Raw genomic sequence first — 27,187 nt, forward strand, 5'->3', positions numbered from 1 at the left:
GATAAAAGCTTACATATCTGACCCAAATCAATTTAAACCAAATTATTAAAAGTGAGAACTGCTTATACCCTGTTTCTCCAAAAATAAGACATCCCCTGATAATAAGCCCAATTGGGCTTTTTCATGCATGTGCTAAAATAAGCCTTCCCCTGAAAATAAGCCCTCCCCGAAAATATTTAAACGCAGAGCTGGAAATAAGGTAAGATGGCAAGAGGAGCCCCATCTTGCTCCATGCACCCCAAAATAATAAGACCTCCCTGAAAATAAGGCCAAGCGCTTATTTTGGGGTCAAAAAAATTATAAGACAGGGTCTTATTTTTGGGGAAACTCGGTAAATCCATGTTGTCTTCTCATCCTGAATGAAATGAATAGCAAATCTGTCTGTCTGTCAGCTTAATCTATTAGATTGGTGACTGTTTACTTTTGCTTATTGCAGTAAAAAGCCAAAGAAGCCACAGCGGAGACAGAATAACCGTCTGAAACCTTTAACCCTGGCTTATGACGGAGATGCGGACATGTAAAATAATTGCTTCCCATTCTTTAAACTTTTGAAACAGTAGTATTGAAAAACAGCATGCACATTGTGGACATTACCAAACAGATGTTACACAAGACAAAGGGGAAAAAAGATAAGATGGATGGCAATGGATGTTCTAAGAAGGAATCTTTGTCCGTGACCACCAATTGGTACAGCAAATTCCAGTGGCCATTTTCAGTTGTAAGCACATCAGCTGAGCATCTTTATGCAGTGCTCTTTGAAACATACGAACTATAAAACCACTTGCATATTACATTGAGATTTGGGAGTGTTGATACCAGAACAGTCTGCTGCATTAATCTAACTTTACTCAGTAAGCATGGGAGGATCATACCAGGTTGTCTATAATGCTTTATATCCAACATATATATATACTCAGTTGCATCATAGGTTTAAAAAATATCTCAAATGATATACTGGTTTTTTAAAAAAACAACTTAGTGTTTAGCATCTTGTAAACTTTAACTGAGAATAACAAACCATTGAACAAGTTTTGGCATTTTTGGACAACAGTAGGCAGATTTCTGAACTAGCTTTTCAAAGAGGTAAAGATTTGCAAAATTCTTGTCTTGTTACCAGTCCCAGGTACTAATGCACTACTACCACACATATTTATCAAGGAGTTAAGAATCTTCAGGTTCAAAGTTTTATACAAGTTGTCTGAACATTTAATATCTATGTGTAATACTTTTTACTTTCTCTAACTCTCAAACTGTTGCCTGGAACTTTTTTGCTACAGATAAGGCAATTTTTTTTGCACTATATTAGTGCCGCATGATATGCACTTATTAATGAGTATTGCCATAGAAACTGTCTCTTTTCAGTAAGGGTTATGGTGAAAATCCTGCATCAGACAGACATTTGTCAATAAATTTTTGATTCCTAATAAAAGTAGAGATCAGTTTCCAAAATGTTACTGGATAGACCAGCTAACACAATTACTGTTTATATACCGGTCTTGTAAAAGCAGCTGTTTTTTAGTCAAAATCCTGGAACTAATGTAAGTGTCTACTTTCAGACTCTAACCAACTTCTGCAGTTAGTAGATTTTCAAGTTGATTTCTTATTTCTTTGAAGGTTGTAAATGACTAGATTTTTATATTGCTAACTTTATAAAAAAGAAAAAAAGAAAAAAGTGGTTGTGCGCTAATCTTGGAAAAAATACTTAACTAAACAGTGTCCCAATATGTTCAGTGGAAGGAATATGAATTTACTACTTATTTTTCTCCTGCTAATGGAAAGTATTTCATTGATGAAAGATTAATTGTCCGGTTCTTCCTATTTGGGATAATCTGATATAATCTTGAGTTTGATTTTTTTTTCTTTTCTTTCTTTTTGGTGGGGACTTTTTTTCAGGACAATGGCTAATATAGATTATTTTTAAAAATATATTCTGATTCATCATTGTCAGATACCTAATTTAAGATGGGAACTGTAATGTGTTCATGGAGCTTTCTCACTTGAAATGCCTCTGTAGTCATTTTAAGAGGTAGACATGATATTTTCACCATTCTGTTGAATTGAATGATCATGGTACATAACAACAAACAAGCTTTTGTTCCAATGTGCAACTTTTTATGTAATCATTCTGGTTAATAGCTGCTTCATTTCTTTTATACGCTTCCATCCTGAGGTTTATATTAAAATATGAATCCAATTTTATTGCTATTCAGAACCATTTAACATTTTCAAAAAAGAATGCCTTTCAAATAATATCCATTTAAGATCGTGTGTATATCTATATATCTCTAGTTATGAACAGATAAATAAGCAATATAAAATCAACTTTATCAGACTCCTGTTACACACAATATTATTAGTTCTGACATCTCAGGTCTATGTCAATAAGTAAATCTTCCTAATATGTGTATTATGCCTGGAGCATTACGTAGTGATTAATTAAATCAGGCAATGAGTGGCCTATAGCTCCCTCTTCCGACCCTTGCCAGGCTTCCTGACTCTGCAGGCTTTTTAAAAACACATTTTTTGTAAAAAGAAAAGAAAAAAGAAAAGAAAAGAAAAGAAAAGAAAAGAAAAATGAAAACAGTACATGGGAAACTGGCCCCTGAATTGTGAAGCACCTGGGGTTATCTGTAGTAGCGTATCAAAATCTGCAGGATGATAGATGTGGTTTTGTGATTAAAGCCCTATTCTTTTATACATAATATTTGACTTATTCATTTAACAACAGTTTGAAATTACAATAGCCTCCGAAAAAGTGAGTCATCTAATTTAGACAGACACACCACTCCTGTGGTTATATGATCACAATTTTGCCATTTGTCAACCAACTCACCTATACCACAGTTGTGGTGTTTTGCAGTCACCGGACTGCCTTGCCACCCTGACAGCATTCCTATCCAGCTTCCAAAAAATTGTAAAATCCAAATTCACTTAACAACTATATAGTTCACCTAATAACCATGTGAAATTCACTTAATAACCATGGTGATTTGCTTAACTGTGGTGGAAATAGTTGTAAAATTTGGTCCGGTCCAGTAGTTGACTTGCTTAATGGCTGCATTACTTAGCAACTTATATTCCAGTTCCAGTTGTAGCTATAAATGAAAGACTTTGATTGTGGCACTGCACACAACATGATGTGAGAACGTCTCTAAAGCAGCAACTTTTAGCCTTATAGGTTGCAACAACCTCAACATCTCTAATGGGAATGATCTTGAAGATTGGGGGGGGGGGAGCCACAGACCAGTAACAATTGGATATAAGGCATCTGAGCCTGTAGAAGGAATGTGAGTATGGCAAACATCTCAGAAGGGACCCTCTCTAGTTTCTTGGGCTGCAAAGGCAAGGAGAGAGAGAAATGTACTTTTAGACTTGCAAACCTGATGTCATTCTTGCAAGGTAGTCCGAGAGGGGGCACACCCAATGAACTAATTATGCTTTATTGTAAGTTTACATTAACAGAATCTTGTAAGTCCCAAGGTCATTCCCACATACCCTTATCACACTTTAAGGAGGGCTGTTTTACACTTGCATGTCTGATGAGCATCTTGAACTGGCCCATTATTAGTACAGCCCGCCTTTACTCAACTATAAGATAAAGTATGAAACAGTTTTCTTAATTGATCAGTGGAAGTAAATTCTTCAGACTTGTGTAACTATTGTATAATGGGAGGTTCTCCATTCTCCACGAAGACGTATATAAATTATATTGTATCTAAGCTGAAGCAGAATATTTTGGTCTCCAGAAAGTTTTGGATTTTGGATATACTTTGCATCACACTCCTAATCTACTTTGACATTCCTTTTTTCAGTCCAGCATCTGGGAAAAACATCACTAGCAATGGAGGTAAGACTATAGACATTACTTATGGTCTCTGGGGCCAACACTATTTGTGGGAATTAGGTACCTATATCTCCTGCAAAGCCTTCCCTCTGTGATTTGTATCTTGGGTATGGGTTGGTTTAGCCCATTCTTAATCTTGATTCACATTCTGTTCATTGAGAATTCCACCACGCAATCTAGCCGTAACATTTTCAATGTTGATACAGGTTCAGAATCTGTCTTCTCTGATACTGTTTATGCTATTTAAAAAGGTGCTCCTATATGAAGTGAATCTGCAGTTATCAGCATGAAGGAGGAATGTTCTAAGCATCCTTGAGCAACAGCTGTTTGGAAAATAAATAAACCATTCAACCAGTTTACTAATAATAACTCTCAAAGATACTATCCAAATAGAACCACCAAACTTGATTATATTCACAGTGTAATCTTAACATGGTCATTTGGAAGCAAGTCAAATGTGTTCAGTAGAATTTAGTCTCAAGTAAGGAATGCAGCCCGGAAAGGTAAGATGTGCAAAATGCTTAGAGTTTTCTTTTAATGTAAAGAAAGAAAATTATTTTAAATCATCATTGGGCCAGCGAGAAAGTCAGAAACATAGCCTGGATTGTGTTAAATTTAGCAAACAAAAAATAGTATTGAATCTGTGGTTGCAAATATCTGTATAAGATGAAGTTGTTTTTAAAATCTGTTTCTACAAATCCAGTGCCTAAATCAGCCACAGCAGTAAATTGTTAACTTGTAAAAAATAATATTTTCAGTGATTCTATATCTCTAATCTATCCTGGAAATACTGAGTGTGCATTTTCTTAATTCTGTTCTGTTTGTAACTTCAGTTTATAAATGGTAGTTTTAAAAGATGATTACATTTGCTAGTTCTTCCAACATTTTCAGTTTTAAAACTCCATTGTGTTACATATGTTTTGAGTATTTTTCCCCCAAATGTAATACTGTAAAATGATTAATTTTAAATGATGTAAAGAACATAGTAAAAGAAAGCTTTGGAAAGAAAAGAAATATCTTTTAACTTTTTGTAAATTGTGCTCACCCAAAGTAAAAAGAAAAAAGAAAATTCTTTTGCATAATGTTCAATGCAATCCTGAGTGTTTACTAAGAAATTAACCCTGTTGCATTCAGTAGGGTTTATATTTCACCTATAGTAAGTATGCACTGGATTGCAACCACAATTTACTTGAATTTTCTGCTCTCTTTTCCTTAGATAATGAACATGAATGAAGGGGAAATGTTTACTTTTTGTTAATTTGTAAGCATTTTCATTTTTTAATTATGTATTTTTTTTCTTTTTTAATGGACAAAACATTTCTATACAGCTGCAAATGTGTGTATATTGTCACCAAATTTTATTCAGTTAATGTAGAACACGTGAAAATGTAAATGTACTTACATTTTCAAATGGGATATTTGTACATAACTGAGATGATGCAAACAATAAATATTAACACAAAATGGATAAGTGAGTTAACTGCTTTGTTGTGTTGCTGCATTGGAGTAACTAAGCAACTTTCACCCTTTAGGAATGAAACTCTAGTAATAACACTGTATGTCACCAATAGTGTTAAGGTCCAGGAATTCATTATCATTCTTCTCATTTAAACTAAAAGCTAGGCTGTCTTTTGGTACTTTAAATGTCCAAATGATTGCCACAGCTGGATATAAAAACCTTCTCCACTGTACATATAAGAAGACACAATAGGTGGTAATTCTTAAGACCCTTCCAGAAGAACAACATTTTCAAAGATATTTCAATGGCAAGACTTGTTTTTAGCTCTATAACAGTACTACTAAAAATGTCCCATGGAAAATATTCCTTCTCAGATCTATTTGTACAATATAACTGATGCCAGGAAGGATACTGACCACAGAAGAGATTATTATACAATAGAAAACTAAACATTCAACTTTTTGCATTCTGGGGAGACCAAATTTCAGGTGATTTCGTAATTGTTTCTAGCTGTTCAACATGTCACCAGAATTCTTGGTAGTTTTTCATTGGGTTTGTTTTTTTTTTGGCTGGGATTTCAGACTGTATGTCTGCATGGATGTATGCAATGGTCTGATTGACGCTTCTGAGTGTTCTCCATTTCCATGATAGTAAAATAATAGTCAACTCAGTATTGTTTATTTGTCCCCAAGTTGCTGTTTCTTTTTTCTCCTCTGATACCTATTTTGAAAGTTCTCATTGCTGAAAGCCCACTGAAAATTATTTAAAACTACTCACACACTATATTGTGGGCCACTGACCCAGACTTCATTAAAAAGAGAAGGAAAGACAGTACGTAGCACAAATTACAACACGGTATGCATAATAAAAGGCTATAACCATGCCTAACCTATTTTCCCATCAACAGCATGCAAATTCTACAGGTTACAAATGTAAATTTTGCAACAGCAACAATTATTTTTGAATTTTTATATGCCCAAAGAAGCTGCATAAATGATTCTTCCATGTAACCTAAAAATAGGCTAGAAAGAAAGTTAGTAATTCAAGGCAGTAAATAATGTGGCTGGGAAGGTATAGTCGTTGGGCCACGTTTCCCTCACAACCACTTTCTGGGAAATACACCGAGGGTTTTTTGTGTGTGTGTTCCCTTCGGCTTAGCCCCTCCTCCAGGCCTTGTTGGTTTGCCATTCAAAGTATAGGATGTGGATGATAGTTGCGCAAAACTAAAATGAAAGGCCATGACCCCTTCTCCCACTCCATCCTTTGCAAGAGAACTTCTGAAATAAGGGCACCAAGGGAAATGGGGGAAAAGATAAGGCAAGAAACCAAGGATTGCACTATTTTGTAATGGGAATCACACAAGAATTACAGTGTAAGCCCCCCCCCAAAATGGAGTCAATACAACATGGGTAAAGGTAGCAGCTGCTGTTGTGTCTCCGGCTCCCGAGCCTGGCCTCTTGGCAGAGAGTGACTCAGAGAGTGAGGTGGAAGAGCCAACAGGGCTTCCCTCCGCAGGACCTTCCTTTCTGGCTCTGCTCCAGGTTCCAGAGGCAGGCCAGGTGGAGGAGATGATGAGGCCTCTTTCTCCCACACCTTCCCCCTCCCAGGCAATGCCTCAAGACCCAGCTGCTGACAATCAGTCCTGCTTAAATCCCAGGCATCACAGAAAGAAGAGGCGGGAACAACAAAAGAAGGGGTGGGGCAGGCCTAGAGAGTGCTGAGTCATGGAGCCACACCCCACAGGGTATAAAAGCAGGAGGAGCTGCTCTATAGCTTCTTGTGACAGACAAAAACTGACTCTTTGAAACTTTGGCTGCAATATTTCGAGACTAAGAATTTGGCTTCTGGATTTCTGTTTATTTCTGAACTCTTGGTTGCTCCAGCAACGAACTGCAGTTACGTTGGCTTCTGAGAAGATAAGAGAACTTGGCAGGCAATTGCAGGTTCGTTGTCAGAACTGATATCTGTCGTAGGAATAAATTACTGGCAAATATAGTCAGCTCGCATGTCTTCTTGGTTGTGATTGGGGGAGACAGAACAGCTGCTTTGGTGCCCATAAGCACAGGCCTATGACCAATCTCTCACTTAAAAAAAAAAAAAACACCCACAATTTGGCTGTGCTCTGCTGAAAAATCAGCTTGTCACCATAGCGGAACCAACAGGAGAGTAACAGATTGAAGTGAAACAGGTGGCTTTAACATACTTTTACAGGGGCAAGCAATAGATAGCAGCCACAAGCTCTAGAAAACTCTTGTCAAGTGGTCGCACACATTTTATGGGCCCTGATATGTATTGATATAAATGCCAACGTTGTATTTCTGCCATCCACCCTCCTATCCACCCTAGAGAGTGTCCCAGGTGTTCAGCCTCTCTGTTGGCATTCCTTCCTCCCAGTGACAGCAAAACAGTTTGCTCCCTCAAATGATTCCACTATCTCTTTAACTGACAACAAATGTAATGATGGAGATCTCATCCAAGAGGTTTCCTTGGGGCTTTTAAGCCCCTGCTCTAAAAGAGGCTTCAGGCAAAGATTTCTACAAATTGAACTCCTAGTGACTATCTACAGTTATCCATCTCCTTTGCTGGAGAAAAGCTTTATTCATGCCCTGTGGGAATGTAGTTTCAACATCTCAATCAAGCTTAAGCGATGCTGTTTCCTGGTCATCTTTCATTCTAGCAGCAGGTCTGACCTTGTTTAAATTTTTGAGATCACCAAGGTTAGATGCTACTTCATAAAATGTTACACATTTTTTTAAAATCCTATTTTCCTCCCAAATCATTACTTTTTGAACTTTCTGAACCATGCCCACTTCCCTTATCACCATGTTTATTACAACCATTGGGCTATCCAAAAAACTTGAATTATGACCCATGAGCATTAAAAAAAAATAGCCCCTTCCTTCCCCCCTCCTAATTTAATGCATAACTGAATTTGAAGGGTTTTTTTTTTTCTTTTCCAAGGACACCGATGATGAATCACTTTAGAGCTGTTTTTTTCTGTTGGTTTTTAAATGTTTGATGGGCACCTACCATATGTAAATTGGATAGACAAAAACAACAACCAAACCCATTTTGCTTTTTATTTGTTAATGTGTTCATCAAATTAATATACCTGGCCATCTCACAAATGGAACTTTGGGCAACATATAGTAAAATTGTGAGAACCAGATTACACTTAACAATGTTTTAAGGAAAGAACCAAAAATCCTAGCCACAGCACCTATGTAAAATAGGCCTGCACATTTTTCATCATGTCTGGTTCACTTGGCTTCAACCTCCCTCAAAATAGTTAATTTCCTCACTCCTGCTTATTTTTGCTTGAAGCTTTACTTTGTCTACTACAGAATGGCTGGGCTTCATAATCCCTAGATCAGGGTCTCCAACCTTGGCAACTTTAAGACTTGTGGACTTCAACTCCTAGAATCCCTAAGCTAGCAAAGCTGGCTGAGGAATTCTGGGAGTTGAAGTCCACAAGTCTTAAAGTTGCCAAGGTTGGAGACCCCTGCCCTAAATTATCCCTAGATATAGTGTATACAACTGTGGCTGAACTACAATGTCCCATAGGAGCAGCTAATGTGGGAAATGATGAGAGATGTTGAAAGTAATATTTCAGAAACTTCTGAAAGGCTATGGCTTCCCAATTGCTTCCCAATTTCTACATACTTGGGAAAGAAAATGAAGTATTGAAAAATGGGTATGGCTTTCAGGTATGTGGAGAACGCTGGCACTGTGACAAGAAAACAAAGAGAAGATTATGCGTGTCATGTTGTACACCAGTTCTTTTCCCCATCCAACCCCCTTTTCTTCCTGTCCTCTCACTGAGAGATGAACAGATGGCCCTTTCCCCCCTCAGCTGGATATTTACCTCATTTTTATTGATTGGGCTGTCAACTTTAATTCACTTCTGAAGTGGCAACTCCTTGCTAATTGGTTTTAATGTTGCCAGAATGGAGTTTGTGTATATATTGGAAAAGGCATCAGCTGAAAACTCACAGAGCACAATAGTCCCAATTAAATGGACTCTTAAGGCAGTTTTAGAGTGACACGTCAATGACTTTTATGAAAATGATAGAATCTCTGATGTGGCTGGAGGTTTTGGCACCATAATGCAGATGTATCCAACCTATTCAATTTAAGTTTTTTGAATCAGTAACACGTCCTTGGCCCCAAAATGATAGCCTGTTAAAAATAGATTAAGATTGGCTAGAAAGATGATGTAGCAGATGGCAACATTCTTTGATTTCAATCATGAAGTCATTCACTGTGGCAGAAATATATCAAATTTGAAGTAAGATTCCAATGGATTATTATGGGACAAAACTTGTTGAATATACATTTTTGTGCCAAAGGGAAGGGTAAAAAAGAAGAATGAAATTCAAGCCTGAATTGAGTGGGGTATGGGATTGTTTGTATCTTTGGGTATTCTGACCTGAATTCAGTTTAACACAGTTTGGAGCTGAAGGAGGATGGAGCCTTCAGTCGAAGTATCATTGCTAGCCAATGAGTCAGGCACATTCCAACGGCTGGCTGACCAGAGGAGGAAGAGAGTAATCGCTAAGCAACAGCTCCCATCTTGGTTGGACAATGTGACAGTTTGTTTTGGAAACTGGAGAAGCCGAAACTTATATTTTGGTGAAAAGCCCAGGAACTTCAGTACTGGCTTTTCATCAGTAGCTCCAAGATGATGTATCTAAATAAATTTGTTCTTTGAGGAAAAGCAATGCCTCAGAGTTCAATTTGTAATGGGTGCATTACTTGGAGCTTGATATAAATCTTTGTTCTACTTAGAATCTTGAAGAAGCCACTTGTGCTTGCTTTGAACTCTTGGCAGATTTCATTTAATCCTTCAAGATTCTTGTGCAGTTTAGACTTTCTCAACCTAATTTTCAGATCAATTGGGTTTCAAATGTCAGAAATCTCAGCAAAATGGCTAATGAAGTTCAAAACCTGTGGCCATCTTGTTTAGGGATGATGGGACCTAAAAGTGAATGTGGATGGCCATCACTTAATAGAAGAAAATTGACCTACAACAACAAAATAAAAATATGGATCTAATTTTTTTTAAAAGTCCCATCTTTCTTCCAAGATTTTCAAAATGACATAATAGTTTTTTCTAGATTCTAATATTGTGTTCTTCAAACTTGCCATCTTAAAGTTGGCAAGTGTGGACAAGAACTCCCAGAATTTCCCAATAAGTACAATGGCTTGGGAATTCTGGAAATTGTAGTAGTTGCATTTGCCAGAGTAGAAAAAATCTGATCTATTGGTGGCAACGTTTTTTCATATTTAATAAATAGGCTCCAATTCCTCCTTTTAAAGCTTGAGATTACAAAAGTGTAATCCCAAAGGTGGTTTTTTTTTTCAAGAGGCAACTGGACTTTCTGGTTTTTCTTTGAAGATTTTTTCGCTTCTCATCCAAGAAGCTTCTTCAGCTCTGACTGGATGGTGGGGAGGGATTTATATTCCTTGCAGATAGCTGGTCATTTGCATTCTTTTAGCGGGTCATTAAAGTCACCTGGAGGTTTTATCTGTGTCATCAGAGTCACCTGAGTGGTGCAAATTGGTATGGAGCCTTCTTGGAACTGTTGAAAGGGCTGTGTTGTAGACTGGAAATAGATGATGTCATATCCCTCCCCTCTGCTGAGAGAGGGCTGTTCAATTTTGACATAGATGGCCTCTTTAACCCCTCTTTCAAACCAGCCACCCTCTCTGTCCAAAATATGGATTTCATTGTTAAAAGATTATTTTTAATAATCTTTTAATTAAAAAACATTATTGTCTTTTAATGATGACACAGATAAATCTCCAGGTGACTTTAACGACCTGCTAAAAGAATACCAGCTGTCCAGCTGTCTGCAAGAAGTATAAATCCTTCCATTTCCAACCATCCAGTCAGAGCCGAAGAAGCTTCTTGGATGAGAAGTGAAACATCTTCAAAGAAAAAACAGAAAATCCAGTTGCCTCTTGAAAAAAGCACTTTTGGGACAACCATGACCTTGATGACTGAGAATCTCCATAGACATTACAAAACATGTTTTCCCAATAAAAGAAAAAAAAAGAGTAATGTTCACTTAGGTTTTTTTTTGAACGTTAGCATAATTTCCTTTTTAAAAAAAGATCACTTATATCAATAGTGCCAGATCATTTAGCTTGATAAGCGAGGTTGGCAGATATCTGAAGAGTTATAACTGAATAAGCAAAGGAGGACAACTGCAGGAAAAAGAGGAAACATTAACTATTTAACTTTCCAATAAAAATTACAGCAAAAAGCAGCTGTACAAGAAATTGTACTATGTTAGTTTTTCCACCATCAGAAAATATTATTTTTGATTTGCAATATAATTTTTTATTTTCAGAAACATTTGCTAGCGATAATGTAAAATGATCCACTATTCAAATTTTACCCTAGAGATAAATGACAAATCATGTAAACTACAGATTACAATAAATATTTGAAGGGTTTTGTATTGAATCCAATTGCTAGAATCAGGAAATACATAATGTAAATCTATGTTATGGAGTCTGTTAGTGGATGATGACAAAAAAGAAGCAGAGAATTTAAAAAGTGACAATACATGAATACTGTTTTGGTTCAATTTAAAAAAAAAAGACACTCCAAGCTGGATAATGTTTTATTTTAAGACTATGTTGCCAGATGTAAGACATGAAGACAAAAAGGACAAGTCCTTCACTTGATGGACATCTGGTAACACCCACCCACAGACAAATTCGCTTGCATTTTTGTTATCAGATGTCTCATAGCCTGAAACTGTCTTCCAAAGGGGCATGTAGCATATATTGCTATATACTATAATAGTATACTATCGTATGTGCAAATATACTATATGCATGTATGAGTGATGAGTGGCCAAGAAATATATTTGATGAATTTGTCTTTAGTCTCTCTCTCACCAGCTTTTTCAGAAATCTTAGTTCCCATTCATTCCAAAAAACAAGCATGCGAACTCCTCAAATGAAACTGGGTAACATGAAAAGTTTCAGAGTTATTAGGAAAGTGTACAACTAAGAACGTAGGCAGTTATATAATAATGTAAGCCCCAAATGCCACCAAGAGAATTAATGATGAAGTTCTTGAACATTCTTGATAAAATAATAAATAAATAAATAAATAAATAAATCAAATTCTTGTTTACAGAGGAAGAAAAGGTTTGTAAAATTGCAAAGCAGATTTTAGCTTGATTTATTTAGTTTCCCAAGATTACACACACTAGATTCATGTTATTATATATTTCACAATTTTAAAAATAATGTTTAAAATTAAAATAGTGTTTAATCCACAGAGATGCTAAGAGTGAATCTCTTCTTTGAGGACTTTGGAGATAGGAAGCTCTTTGCAGTCAAAGGTTCAACATAATTAAAATAAAGTTTAGTTGAGACTCAAAACACAAGGGAGAAGTAGCAGAGATTTGAGGAGTTCCTAGGCATCTAGATCAGGGGTGGGCTCTACTTATCTTTATTACCGGTTCACATCATGCCCCCATGCACGCTCTCTTCTGCACATGTACAGAAGCTTCTGCGCATGTGCAAAAGAGTTTTGATGACATTTGAGTCAGTGGGCGGAGCTCCTGCCGGTTTTACTACCGGTTCTATAGAACCGGTCGGAACCAGGGGCAACCCACCACTAATCTAAATGTCCCTTCCTTTGTGAAAGAAAGATCAGCCATTATTCTGTGAAAAAATAGAAAGCAAGGGGAATTTGAGTGTCTGATGAAACTGGAGATTTTTCAGCCATTTCTTTACTGCAGATTTCACCTGGAATCTGTCAGTGATATTTATTTATTTATTTATTTTATCAAGCATGTATTTTATGACAGATACTAGTGTAAACATAATTATAAATACATGAAAAGGATATGAATATAAGAAAACATTACGACAGGGGCAGTAGGCACGCTGATGCGCAATCAGATAAAAAGACAGCTGGTTGCTATCTTTTGATAGCAAAAGAATGCCAGTTCTAATGAGAACATTGCTGTTAAGTTATTGCCCTACAGATGAGTTCTGGAGAAGATACAGTGATACAGAAATATGTGTCCTGGAGGAAGTGGGGTGGCTACCAATCTTGCAACTGGGAATGAAGATCTGATTTTGACAGACAGCTAGTGAATTGATTTCCAACGGAATTCTCCAGGTCAGTGGAGTCAATCACTGCTGATATTAATTAAGGAGGTTTTGATAATGCTGCAAGGGAATTATGGGAAATTACTCTTTTCCTCTTCTGCCTGCCCTTGTAAAGTTGTTGGTTCCACACAGTTAAGATGCATATGTCTTTTGCATAGAACTTAATATATTGTTGCTGTCCAACTAACATAACAAGGCCACAACAACATAACAACAAATATCCTCTACTGACTTTTCAATATTTCATTTTAAAAATGGCACTTTTATAGATCAGTAGTTTGGAACAAAAGCAACTTTTGGTAGAATATATGATCATCTACCAGGGGGAGAAAGAAGGGGTGGAATTCAATTTTTTTTACTACCAGTTCTGTGGGTGTGGTTTGGTGGGCATGGTAGGGAAATGATACTGCAAAATCTCCATTCCCACCCCACTCTAAGGTCAGCCAGAGGTAGTATTTGTCGTTTCTCCAAACTACTCAAAACCTCCAGAACCTGCTGCATTTCAGCCATGGGTGGGGGAGAGAAAGATAAGCATTGTCTGGTAGAGATCTCATCAGCTTTCTAATGAGTAAACTGATTTTAAAACATTGCTGGACCCCCTAAAAATAGCCATTTTATGAAAATTCCCATAACCTGCTGCAATTATTATTAAAAAGTGACCATAAGATATTATTTCTTGAATCTCAGTAACTACCTGATGATATAGCCAGATATCTAAACAAATCAGGAATCAAATCCATTAACTTCTACATTTAATGTCTTTGATCTGTGATCTCTCTATTGGTGTTAATAATTAGATGAATTGATCCAAGAGGGGACTCACACAATAGCTTTTGGAAAGACGTAAAATACAGTCTGAAAACATCAGAATTGCTCTAAATGAATTGTTTGAATCTTATAGAGAAAATAAAGTGTTGTTTATATTTTGTTCCACGAGGTGGCAGGCTTGTCCACATTTCCTGGCAATATTGTTTTTAACACAAGGGTAATAAAGTCTTGGCTCTTAACACACCAAATTTAACAGTGGTTAAAAAGAAAAGGTGTGGATAATTGGTATGGCAATAACAGAGGATAATAGAATAGAAAATTGGAGAAAGAACACAAAGCATCAAGATCTGAAAATCAAAGCTGAAAAATGTAGCAGTTAGTGGTCACAGTGGTTATAAGCACTAGTTGCAATACTGAAAAATCTTGGATGACACTTTCAAAATATCTGCATTCGCAACATTTCCATCTGTCAATTACAGAAAACCCCATTGCTTGCATTATGACATGCTAGATTCTTGGGAAAAACATATGAAAGTCAACTAAAGAACAAACAGCTGTGATTTCACATTTTATGTATATAATAATAAACATATGGTTTATATAAGTAATAGTTATATTAATATAATTAACAACAACAGCTATAACAACAACAAATAAAAATATGCTGCAAAAATTCAAGAGGAACAAAGGACTAGTTATTGAGTAATAATTAGTTTTAAATAATTTTTTAAAAGAACAAATTTGTTTTACTGCTTGGATAGACTATAACAAAGAAAACTGATTCTGTTTCATTTTATTATTTTATTTATTTGTCACAACATTATATTCAGGAACATATATTGAAAGGAAATAATAGGATAGGAACAGTAGGCACTTTTGTGCACTTATGCACGCCCCTTAATGTAGCTGGATGGATGGATTGATTGATTGATTGGATTGGATTGATGGATTCATGTAGCTGGACTGAGAAATGTCTTCAGATTTTTGGTATCAATGGAATGATGTGGCAATTTATGAATACTTCAATTAAATTTTGACAAATGAAGCTGGTAGTTAATGAAGAAGATTTAAGGGAAATTGGAATCAAATGTGGAGATTGTCCAAGAATCTTCCAACCCTAACCCTAACGTTTACTCTTTATATTATCAGTGGTCCTACTGACAACATATTTGAACAGGACAAACTGAAGTGACTGCAGAAGAATTTCACAAGCTGGTTATAAACAGCCTCATGACTCATGAGTTGCTAGAATTATTCATTGAACATTTGGCCAGAGGTTTGGATCTGAATGTGGTAAAAACTATTGGACCATCACAATGATGAGCATTTAGAAAAAGAACACGTTAAGATATTATGGGCTTTAAGATCCAAATGAACAAGCAACTTGTTCATAACATGCCTGCTATAACAGTTATTGGAAAGAAAGAAGTCTGATTCATCTATTCTGGATGATGCTAGGATTGAAGAAAAGCAATTGGGAAAAAATACACAATATCAGGACTTGCAGACTGAAGCTTATAGAAAAAGAAATCTGTTGTATACCAATTGTGATAGGAGCCTTCAAAGCGATACCTAAAGAATTTCCTCAATATTTGGAAGCATTGGATTTATCAGAACTGAACACCCTAATTTTACAAACAAATATCCTGCTTGGAATTGCCTGCATTCTTAGATGCAATCTTAATAGTGTTTAAGTCCTTCATTAGGATTTGAAAAATTAAATTTCCACCAGTCTTAGACTGTGAATCCAAGTATAGATTACTCACACTCAATAATAATATATTTAACACTTTTGAAGAACATTTGCTTACCATAAGTCTTTGGGAAGGACTTGATAGATAAGTAAAATATTAAATCCAATTTAAACATCTGGCTGACTATGTGACTCATCCTCATAATAAAAACATTATTCAGGAGATAATCTAAATATGTTTACACATGTAGATTACATTCATGTACCTAATATTTTAAAATTAGCCTTTGCTATGATTTGAATCTAAGTATACATTTAAAGTGTGCTTTTACCTAAACAGCAAATATATTGTGCAATGCGTAATTCTGTTTTTCCCTCAAACAGCACATTTAAAAGAATACCTACCCTCTCTTTTATCTCCATGATGTCCCTAGAGCCCAGCCATGCTCAGATATCTATTCAGCAAAGGATTGAAACCTATTGTACCAATCAGACTCCATACCATTATTTGAAATTCCTATAACAAGAGTTTCTAAGTGCAACACCACCACCCCTTACTTCAAAAGTATAATCACTCAGAATATTGAACATCTGGAGAGGTTTCATGTTATTTAAACAGAAGATTAAAAGATTAATGCTTCCAATTTCCTATCTTTACTTTCAATATTTGCTTATTTTTTAAGGTTTTGATTGTATTCTACGCAGCTCAGAGAAATAGGTGAGAGCTGTGGGCAAGTGTGAGTCAACAAGTGAAATATGCACCTTCTTTTTCTATGAAAACATATCTCTTAAAAAAATGCTTGAAAGGTAAATTCACTGAGGACTTCCGGGGTGTTGTCACAGTGGTGCGGTTCAGGAGAATGGGGCTCTGTTTTTTCGGACCAAATTTTTGCATCTGGAAGCCGGTAGAGGCAAGGTCTGACCCTGGAGGGGTCGGCATTGTAGAGGGGAAACTCTAGGGGCAACAGGGAAAAGAGTGATCCCCCATTGCGGAAGAAGAAACCCCTTGAATTCAGTGTGAAAGAGACTGGCTATGGAAATATGGAAGAAATTGGGGATCCAAATTGTTAAAAAAGTGAAGTATACTTGGGAATTTGGCTAACGGCAAAATGTTCCACGATAAAAGAAGACAATTATGACAAACTGGTACAACAGATACAAAAGGATTTAGATAATTGGGCCAAATTACAAATATCTTTGATTGGTACAATTGCCACAATAAAGATGAATTACCTAATTACCCAAATTGTTATATCTTTTTCAAATAATATCAATAAGATTGGGAAAAACATTCTTTGAACAATTAAATAAAATAATAGGTAAATTTATTTGGTTGGGGAAAAAAAGCCTGAATAAAACTTAAACTTTTACAGGACTCTAGAACCAGAGGCAGCTTCAGCCTCCCTGACTGGGAATTATACTATCAAGCGGCGGCAGTATCATAGCTTAAAGATTGGGTCCAATTAAATAACAAGAGGGTATTAACTCTGGAAGGTCACAATCTCCAATTGGGATGGCATGCGTTCCTATGGGAAGGGAAAAATAAAACACATACTTACTTCCAGAGACATCTAGGGCAAAATGCTTTGACAAATATTTGGGACAAAATTAAGAAAAAACATTATATGAAATTTCCAATTTGGATATCAACAATAGAAGCAATAATTTATCCAAATGTATTAGACATAGACAAAGTGGTAAGATATTCGGAATTATTAGACGAACAAGGAAACTTAAAATCGGAGCAAGATTTAAAAAATCAAGGAATAAAAATTGATCGGTGGCCATACCTGCAAATTAGAACAAAATATAAGAAAGATTGAGAACAATATGGCATTTATGGAGATCAATTGGAACTTGATAAAATACTATTAGGAACAAGGGAAAAATGATTACTAAAACATATAATTTATTATTAAGATTTAAAATGGAAGAAGAAAATATAAAGGTGACAATGATTAGTTGGGCAAGAAATTTTGGCCATAGTATTCAATTAGAACATTGGGATAAATTATGGGAGAGAAACTACAAACTAACGATGTAAGCTGCTTATAAGGAGAACCTTTATAAAATGTTCTATTGCTGGTATCTACCACCAGCCAGATTGACCAAGAAGTTCTTAAACCAATCGCCTGAGTGCTGGAGATGTGGCTTCAAGAAGGAAACATTCTGCCACATGTGGTGGACGTGTCCTGAGACCAGAAAGTATTGGTGTAAGATAAGAAAGTGGCTGGAAGAGATAACTGAACAGAGGATAGCACTGAAGCCAGAATTGTTTCTCTTGGGTTATTATTTTTTTTATTTGTCACAACAGTATATATAAGCATAAGCATGAAAATACCAAATAATATATAAGCATATATATTAGCATAAGTATGTGATAACTATATTAATTGGATATAATGAAAGGAAACAATAGGACAGGAACGGTAGGCATGTTTGTGCTCTTATGTACGCCCCTTAGGAATGGGGTGAGGTCAATAGTAGAGAGTTTTTGGTTAAAGCTTTGGGGAAATTGATGGGAAATTGATGGGAAAATGGGGAAAGAATTACAATACATAACATTACATATATTAACAGCAACTAGAATTGCTTTAGCACAGAATTGGAAACAAGCTGACACTCCTCCAGACCACATGATAATAAGGAAAATCTATGAATGTGCAGAAATGGATAGATTGTCTATGGAAATGAAGGAGAAGGAAGAATCCAAGTATTATCAAATTTGGAATAGATGGTATTCCTGGCTCGAGAGTAAACGTAAAACCTAAGGTATAAGTCATAAAAAGTATAATATATAGAATATAAAATTTATAAGAAATATATGATATTGATTTCTGAAGAGATATTATTATAATTTAAATAAGGATATAATATAGGATAGTGATTTATATAAATAGAATTTTTGTAAATACGATTGTTACAAAAGATATGGATACTGATATGGAAAAGCTGTTTATAAGTGTAAATATGTGTTTTGTGTTTTAAATGTTTGAATATTCAATAAATACTATTTTTTTATTTGTCACAACAGTATATATAAGCATAAGCATGAAAATACCAAATAATATATAAGCATATATATTAGCATAAGTATGTGATAACTATATTAATTGGATATAATGAAAGGAAACAATAGGACAGGAACGGTAGGCATGTTTGTGCTCTTATGTACGCCCCTTAGGAATGGGGTGAGGTCAATAGTAGAGAGTTTTTGGTTAAAGCTTTGGGGAAATTGATGGGAAATTGATGGGAAAATGGGGAAAGAATTACAATACATAACATTACATATATTAACAGCAACTAGAATTGCTTTAGCACAGAATTGGAAACAAGCTGACACTCCTCCAGACCACATGATAATAAGGAAAATCTATGAATGTGCAGAAATGGATAGATTGTCTATGGAAATGAAGGAGAAGGAAGAATCCAAGTATTATCAAATTTGGAATAGATGGTATTCCTGGCTCGAGAGTAAACGTAAAACCTAAGGTATAAGTCATAAAAAGTATAATATATAGAATATAAAATTTATAAGAAATATATGATATTGATTTCTGAAGAGATATTATTATAATTTAAATAAGGATATAATATAGGATAGTGATTTATATAAATAGAATTTTTGTAAATACGATTGTTACAAAAGATATGGATACTGATATGGAAAAGCTGTTTATAAGTGTAAATATGTGTTTTGTGTTTTAAATGTTTGAAAATTCAATAAATATTATTTTTTAAATTTTAAAAAAGGTAAATTCACCGAAGGAAATGGTTGTGACGCTTATGCTAATGCTGGAGCCTTGACTTTAATTTCTGTTGTAGTTTTTGGCAAGTTATCTGGGTTGATGGTCTTCCTGTGCCCAGTTGGTAGAGAAGGAGGAAGGAGAACTTCTTGTGGTCGCAAATTCAGCAAATTTTGGATGTAAGGTTAGAATAACAGAGTTGGAAGGGACCTTGTAGGTCATCTAGTCCAACCCCCTGCCCAAGCATTATGGAGATCAATTGGAACTTGATAAAATACTATTAGGAACAAGGGGAAAATGATTACTAAAACATATAATTTATTATTAAGATTTAAAATGGAAGAAGAAAATATAAAGGTGACAATGATTAGTTGGGCAAGAAATTTTGGCCATAGTATTCATTCCTTACACCATTTCTGACAAATGGCAGTCCAGTCACTTCTTGAAAGCCTCCAGTGGTGAAGCTCCCACAATTTCTGAAGGCAAGCTCTTTCATTGGTTGATTGTTCTCTCTGTCAGTGTTTACTACATTTGTCAGTGTCAGTGTTTACTCCATTTGAGTTGCTTTAATGAAACAGATCTTTAAATCAGCCTACCTCACAGTGTTCTTTGAACAGGACTGGGGCTGCGACCCATGGCTTGGCTGGCTCGATGAACCCTCTTGCTAGATTTTTGTCTATATATTTGTGCATTTCTTGCATTTCCTGGGGCATCATGGCATACAGTTTGGGTTTGGGTAGTTTTGCCCCAGAGATGATTTCAATGTCACAGTCTGTCTCACGATCGGGGGGACGGGGGGGGGTAGGGCATCACACCCAGCCTCTGAACACGTCCGCAAGGTCCTGGTATTCTCCATCTATATACCAAATTCAGTCTGACCAAATTATCTACCACAATGTCCTACCTGTCAATGACTATTTCAGCTTCAACCACAACAATACACGAGCAAATAATAGATACAAACTCAAGGTAAACTGCTCCAAACTCGATTGCAGAAAATATGACTTCATTAACTGAGTGGTCAATGCTTGGAATGCACTACCTGACTCTCTAGTTTCTTCCCCAAACCCCCAAAACTTTAAGCTTAAACTGTCTACTGTTGACCTCACCCCATTCCTAAGAGGTCTTTAAGGGGCATGCATAAGTGCACCTGCATGCCTATCGTCCCTGTCCTAATATTCCTTTTTACTTTTTACTTACTTATCCAAATTATGTTTATATTTTTACCTGTTATTTTATATATGATTGACAAAATAAATAAAAATAAAATAAATCTTTAAGTCAGCCTATCTCACAGTGTTTGTTAAAGGTATGATTGTGGTGGGGAGCTGTAATGGTATGTGCAAATGGATTTGGAGACAGGAGGAAGGATCACAAACTGGAGAACCTGCCAATAGCAATTTAGCAATAGCTCTTAGACTTATAAACCGCTTTACAGTGCTTTACAGCAGTTTCTAAGTGGTTTACAGAGTCAGCCTATTGACCCCAACAATCTAGGTCCTCATTTTACCCACCTCGGAAGAATGGAAGGCTGAATATAACTTAGCCAGTAAGAATTGAATTGCCGAACTTCAGCCAGAAATCAGCAGAAATAGCCTGCAGTAGTGCATTCTAACCAGTGCGCCACCACGGCTCATATCACATGGAAAGTATTGCAGAAGAGAGTCTTCTTAGTTCTCTGGAAAGTGAAAGTGAAAGGAGGGGACAAAAACTTTAAGCCTTGCAGGATTGATATTAGCCCTTCATGGTAGGACAGATAAGAAGCAACTATATCTAATGTGAGATCGCCAGAATCTAACCCTCATTTCCACACAGTAAAACATAGATAAAATATAGAGTTCAATAGATCCAGAGTGAATTAAAGAGATACAGGACAAGCTTGTTTAGGCTTTCCACAAGCAAATGAACAATAGTCAAGGCACAATGATTGTTGGATGGGTTCATTATAGAGTCCTTTGACAAGCTCTTTGCTGTCTGCTAACTATAAATTCCTTCCCATATGCCCATAAAACCTCAAAGACAATAAAAAAAACTCTGAAGGCTGATTCTTTTTTTCAGTTTTAGAAGACATTAAACAGGATCACCCCATTCCTAAAAGGACTATAAGGGGCGTGCATAAGAGCACAAAAGTGCCCACCGTTCCCTTCATTATATCAAATTAACATAGCTGTTGCATACTTTTGCTTATATATATATATTTTTCTTTTATGATGTGTTATTTTTTTTATGTCGATGTTTGTGTATACTGTTGTGACAAAATGAAATTAAAAAAATGTCAAACTGCGAAGATGCTGCTCTGCTTTTTTTTAAAGGAATACCAATCATTTCCACAAGAAGGCAGCAGATACCCACATTTGGAAAGAAATAAACAAAACAAGGTGCTCTCTTTTTTTACTATGATCTTCTTCTTCCTTAGTCTTTACTAGGAATAGGAAATAAATAGAATCAAACTGACGGTGAAAGAACAACAAGGTGTATCTTTCAAGCATAAGTAGCATGAAGGTACTGCATGGGATGATATGAAAAGAATAGATTAGGATCTAACTTTGATTCATGTTCCTTGAAATGTATGTTATCTGTTGGCTTCTTTCATTGCAACTATAATAGCATTTCACCTCTTGGTTTCAAATATTCCATTTCTTTCAAAATGATGAAAGATCTGAATAGGTCAAATTCATTACAAACTATATATAACTCTTAAAAATAGGCACCTTCTTTTCCCTTAATCTGAATACCAAATGACCCTATGACCTGTGCAATCATGTTAATAATCAGTTTCATCTAGTGCAGGTTTATTACAATGCTTGTAAAAAATCTTAAATTTATCACTTAAATTACATCCCAGTGTAGGAGAAATATTGAGAAATACCTATTTTACAGAACGTAAACAATGTTTTGAATAATTGGGAAAAGGGGGGGTATTGCAACCCTGGATTGGTAGCTAATTGTCTTTTTTCCCTTGTAAAGAAGCTCCCAGCAATGTTCACATGAAATGAAGGTTCTCCTTTTGCCCATTCCTGCAACTTCACTCTTATGGTTAAGATCGGAGCATTGGAAGAAAGCAGGAAAAAGATGAAGTATCGTTAATTAATAAAGAAATGAATCTCTTCCTTCCCTTCCCCTCCCTTCAAAGAAGATACCAACCAAGAGTAATTGATAGATTGAAATCTATCCTGCAATCTTTAGAACACCAGGGCACCTAAATGTATTTTAATATATCAATAAATAGTACAACATTCTGTTTTCATACGAATTAAAATATAGTAGTTTCTGGAACTGGATGCATTCCTGTGTATCTTTTTTGCTATAAGAATATGCTCTTTTGAATGGAAAAACATAAGCACATAGTAGCCGTGAGGCCTATATTGTTCAATGTGATTCACAGAATGCCTTCTCACAGTCATGAAAGTCCCAAGGTTATCTGTACATGAACATCTATGGTGGGAATAAAATGATAAGCTATGCATCATGAGGTCATTCACTTGTGACACATTAAACATACTTGCATCAGAGATCATGATGCAAATATAATTTTGTTATTTCCATGATTATGTAACAGTGCCTAATGTCATTTTTATGTCCTTGTAACATGTAGAAGACACCTGTTGCACATGGGGTTATAGAAATAAAATTCTAAAATATGAGATGCTACTTGAGCTGAGTGATTTGAAAAGAAATCTAAACACAATGTCATTCCTAAACTTGTCCAGCAATGTCAATTTTTTTTTAAAAAAGGGAAGCTGGCAGAACATGAAAATTTACTGTATGTTATATGGTATGAGGCCAATTTTTTCGTAATTTTTCTCATCAGGAAGTACTTTCTTCATAATAAGGCATATGCTTTTATATTGCTTTCCTTGATCAAATTCTACTTATAAAGACACCAGGTTTTCTCCATTGTTCTGTGCTTTGGTTGTGGACACAGCATCTCTTTAAACTTAGTCTGTCAGCTTTCATATCAGCTGGTTTCTGTTCAGAGGTTTTTTGTGAATCCCAAATCAAATGCATAACATAATAAAATCACACGTCTTTAAAAAGAGCTGTTCACAATATTCACAATGGGAAAGAAAAGAGACAAATCTCATTTTTCTCCATGACAACAAATTAAATGAAACATAAATTGATGATATTTCTTGTAGAAATACGCAGAACCATTTGTAGATACTTTATTTCTCAACAAATTTACTCAGAGCACAAGCTAACAATTTAATTTCCAGGATCAAAATCAATGTAAGATTTGGAATATCATTATCATTTGGAAAAGGTTTGTGTCTCTGTGTGTAGCAGTAGTAGTAATAGTCGTCGTTGTCTTAGTAATCATAGGAAAAAGACATATAGAAAGGTATCTATTTGGAAAAAAATGTTAACTCTCTACAAAGAAAGTTACAAATTACAGCCTTAATTGAACCCAGAATTATGGTTGTAAATCATTCTGGTTTTAAATGGGTCACCACGTAACTGTGTCTAGTTTTATGACCCTTAACAGTTGTTGTTAAGCCAGGTTTGTTAAGCAAGCACTGTAAGAATTAAGAAACACAATGGGCATTATGTCAATCCATCATATTTCTCTCCCCCCACCCAAGAAGCTGGAAATAAATGCTAGCTTTTAGCAAAAAAAAAAAAGGTTACAAATCATGGTTAAGTGCCTATGGGATGCTGCAAAGGCCATAAATCCAGGCCAGTTGCCAAATGCCCAAAATGCAGTTGTGACTGTGGCAAAAGGGAGGTGGCTGTCAGAACTTCAAGACCATGTTATAATACTGAGTTATATACAGGGATTTGGAAGGACAATTCATCGAGAAGGTAGTGTCAATCTTATATGCAAATGGAGAAGTTACCTATTTTTCTTAGTAACTAACAGTGTGAGGTTTCCTTCCCACTCATGGTGTTAAAAATGATTTCAACCTGGGGCAAACAAGCCAATTCCTGGCTATTGAAAGGGCTGGGAAGGATGTTGCTATTTAAATGACGTAAGTGTGATGTACATATAATAATGTTATGACTTTAAGACTGAATTTGGGATGCATCTCTCCATTTTACAAATAAACCCTTTTCACTCATAAACCCAATAATCACAGGTTATCTACAAAGCAATTTATAAGAAATTTGATTCTATGAAAACATGTATCATAAGCATCAGAACTACCTATAACACACGTGTCCCTCTTCTTTAGTTAAGCTAGAACTGCTATTATAAGAAAACCTAAAGAATCTGAATGTTGATGTAGCAGATGGCAGGGCTTGCCAACTGATATGCAGCTTCCAGTAAACAAATTAGTTATCTTGATGGGTCATGGAGAGAACCAAAATGGGGAGTGTTAGAGAAAAGAGCCAAAAAATGGATAGTTAGGCACTGGTGGTCATTCTGTTAATAAATCAAAAGTTAATTTGTAATAATAGTAGGCATGTTACTATAATCATGATTATGATGTGATGAGGAGGAGGAGGAGGAGGAGGAGGAAGAGGAGGAGGAAGAGGAGGAGGAGGAGGAAGAGGAGGGGGAGAGGGAGGGGGAGGGGGAGGGTGGGAGAAAATCCTTTTAAGTAAAGGGCTGAAGTAGGAAGAATAAGCACTATTTCTTGGAGGTGCCTCAACCAAAAGGTTTTCCCTAATAAAAATGAAATAGCTGTACTTTTTCCTTATTTTACTTCTCAGCATTGCATCCAGATGAGTTTTTGAAGAAGTAGCCAAGGAACCTGCAGCTTATTTATTGCTATTCAAATCAGCTTTTGCCATAGAATTAGAATCATATAAAATACTTTGCAAGTAGAGACATCATTTTTCTTAAACAAGAAAAATATTGATCCCAGGCCCCCTTTTCCTTTTGAATAAAGGCTGCTTAGTTCTGTAGCACAGCCAGAATTAATAAATGTTATGCCTTCCTTTCTCCTAATTGCAATAAAAAAGTGTTGGGGGGTTTAAATTTCCACTCTCTGGACCTGCAGTTCTAAGCACTCAGCCACACAGCCGCTGCAATATGCACTGGGTGTTAATTTTCTTAAACTTTGTGGAGCTTCAAGCAACCTATTCAATGCAGACTCCCGGCACACAAAGAATGTTTTCAATATTGCTGTTGGAAATTTACTTCTCAAATTTCTCTTACAAAGCAAGAGAGTCTGGAGGATGTGGTCCTAAAAGAATAGAATAGAATAGAATTTTTATTGGCCGTGTGATTGGACACACAAGGAATTTGTCTTGGTTCATATGCTCTCAGTGTACATAAAAGAAAAGATACCTTCATCAAGGTACAACACTTAATGATAGTCATAGAGTACAAATTTAACACTTAATGATACAACACTTAATGGTAGTCATAGGCTACAAATAAGCAATCAGGAAACAATATCAGTATAAATTGTAAGTATACAAGCAACAAAGTTACAGTAATAAGTGGAAGGTGATGGGAACGATGAGAAGATTAATAGTAGTGCAGATTTAGTAAATAGTTTGACAGTGCTGAGGGGATTATTTGTTTGGACACAAGGATTGTCATTTGTTTGGTCACAAAGGATGGTCACAATAGTGCAATCAAAGCTCCATCTGGTTTTTACGTGTACATCACACTGTTATCTTGAAAATTGTTGACCACACCCTGCAAAGGCCTCTGTTACAAGAGCAAGGGGAAAGAAATCAAAATTGAGTATGTGGGAAATGCATGATGAACAAATTGGCATTTTTGTTTATCTCAGTTCTAGTTACTTCACAAATATTTCTGAAATCCATCTACTGAAGAATCACAGGGTCCAGATTGCTTCAGAAAAGGACAGCATGGTGCTTCCTACTTCTCCTAAAATTAATATTTATATGTCCAAGTAGTTCCTTGTCCTTTTTCAAATGATTAGATAACATAAATTTAATATTTTTAATTTTCTGATTCCTTTGCTCCTAATATACATTTAATGTAATATACATGTACATGTATATTACATTAATTAATTCATCACATCCAAAATACTTTTATAAGAGAAATAAATACACTTAGCTTTCTGAAAAGTCATCTCTTGAAGTAGCAGAACTGTGATCTCTAAAATCTCTCAGCCAGATGTTTCCCAGTTGGAGAGCAAAGTTTGGATGCTGAGTTTATGCACTTAATAAATCTTTAAGGAAACAGCTAGAGATTTGAGATGCAGTGAATTATGTCTTTTGCTCATCCAAAGCTAGTTTCTCCCTGTGCTTTATTATCTTCATACTACTGGTATATTATGTATCATTAAGCCAGTATTGACTCTTATTAGTTTTTAATGAACACAAAGTAGATTTTCTCCATGACAATATGGTAGGATTGGGAGATTAACCAGGTTCTTTGGGTCTTTCAGTGATGTACCTTCACTACTGTAACTGAGTCATTGTCCATAATCAACTTTCACTCATACTATTTTACACTGCACTTGAAACACATGACTTTTTAAAAAATCTTGGTCTTTATTAAGTTTATTTGCCTTCAACAAGACAATTATCCTTATGATGTCTTTGAATTGTTTAAAACGGTGCAGAATGATCCACTTTTCATATCACCACATCAGCAGTAAAATCAT

General features: G+C 35.7%; 1 protein-coding gene across 3 annotated transcripts in view; it reads left to right on the plus strand.

Annotated features, from left to right (window-relative positions):
* The window catches only part of THSD7A (thrombospondin type 1 domain containing 7A), a 302,477-nt gene extending 297,192 nt beyond the window's left edge, over positions 1-5,285 (plus strand). For all 3 annotated transcript variants that reach the window (XM_058181258.1, XM_058181256.1, XM_058181257.1), the window contains one exon: positions 437-5,285. In XM_058181258.1, the coding sequence (XP_058037241.1) occupies positions 437-521 (85 nt within the window). In that variant the 3' untranslated portion in view covers positions 522-5,285. The remainder of the gene's footprint in view (positions 1-436) is intronic.
* Positions 5,286-27,187: the final 21,902 nt, after the last annotated feature.

The sequence above is a fragment of the Ahaetulla prasina genome, chromosome 4 (assembly GCF_028640845.1).
Source record: "Ahaetulla prasina isolate Xishuangbanna chromosome 4, ASM2864084v1, whole genome shotgun sequence".
In the NCBI taxonomy this organism is placed as follows: Eukaryota; Metazoa; Chordata; class Lepidosauria; order Squamata; family Colubridae; genus Ahaetulla; species Ahaetulla prasina.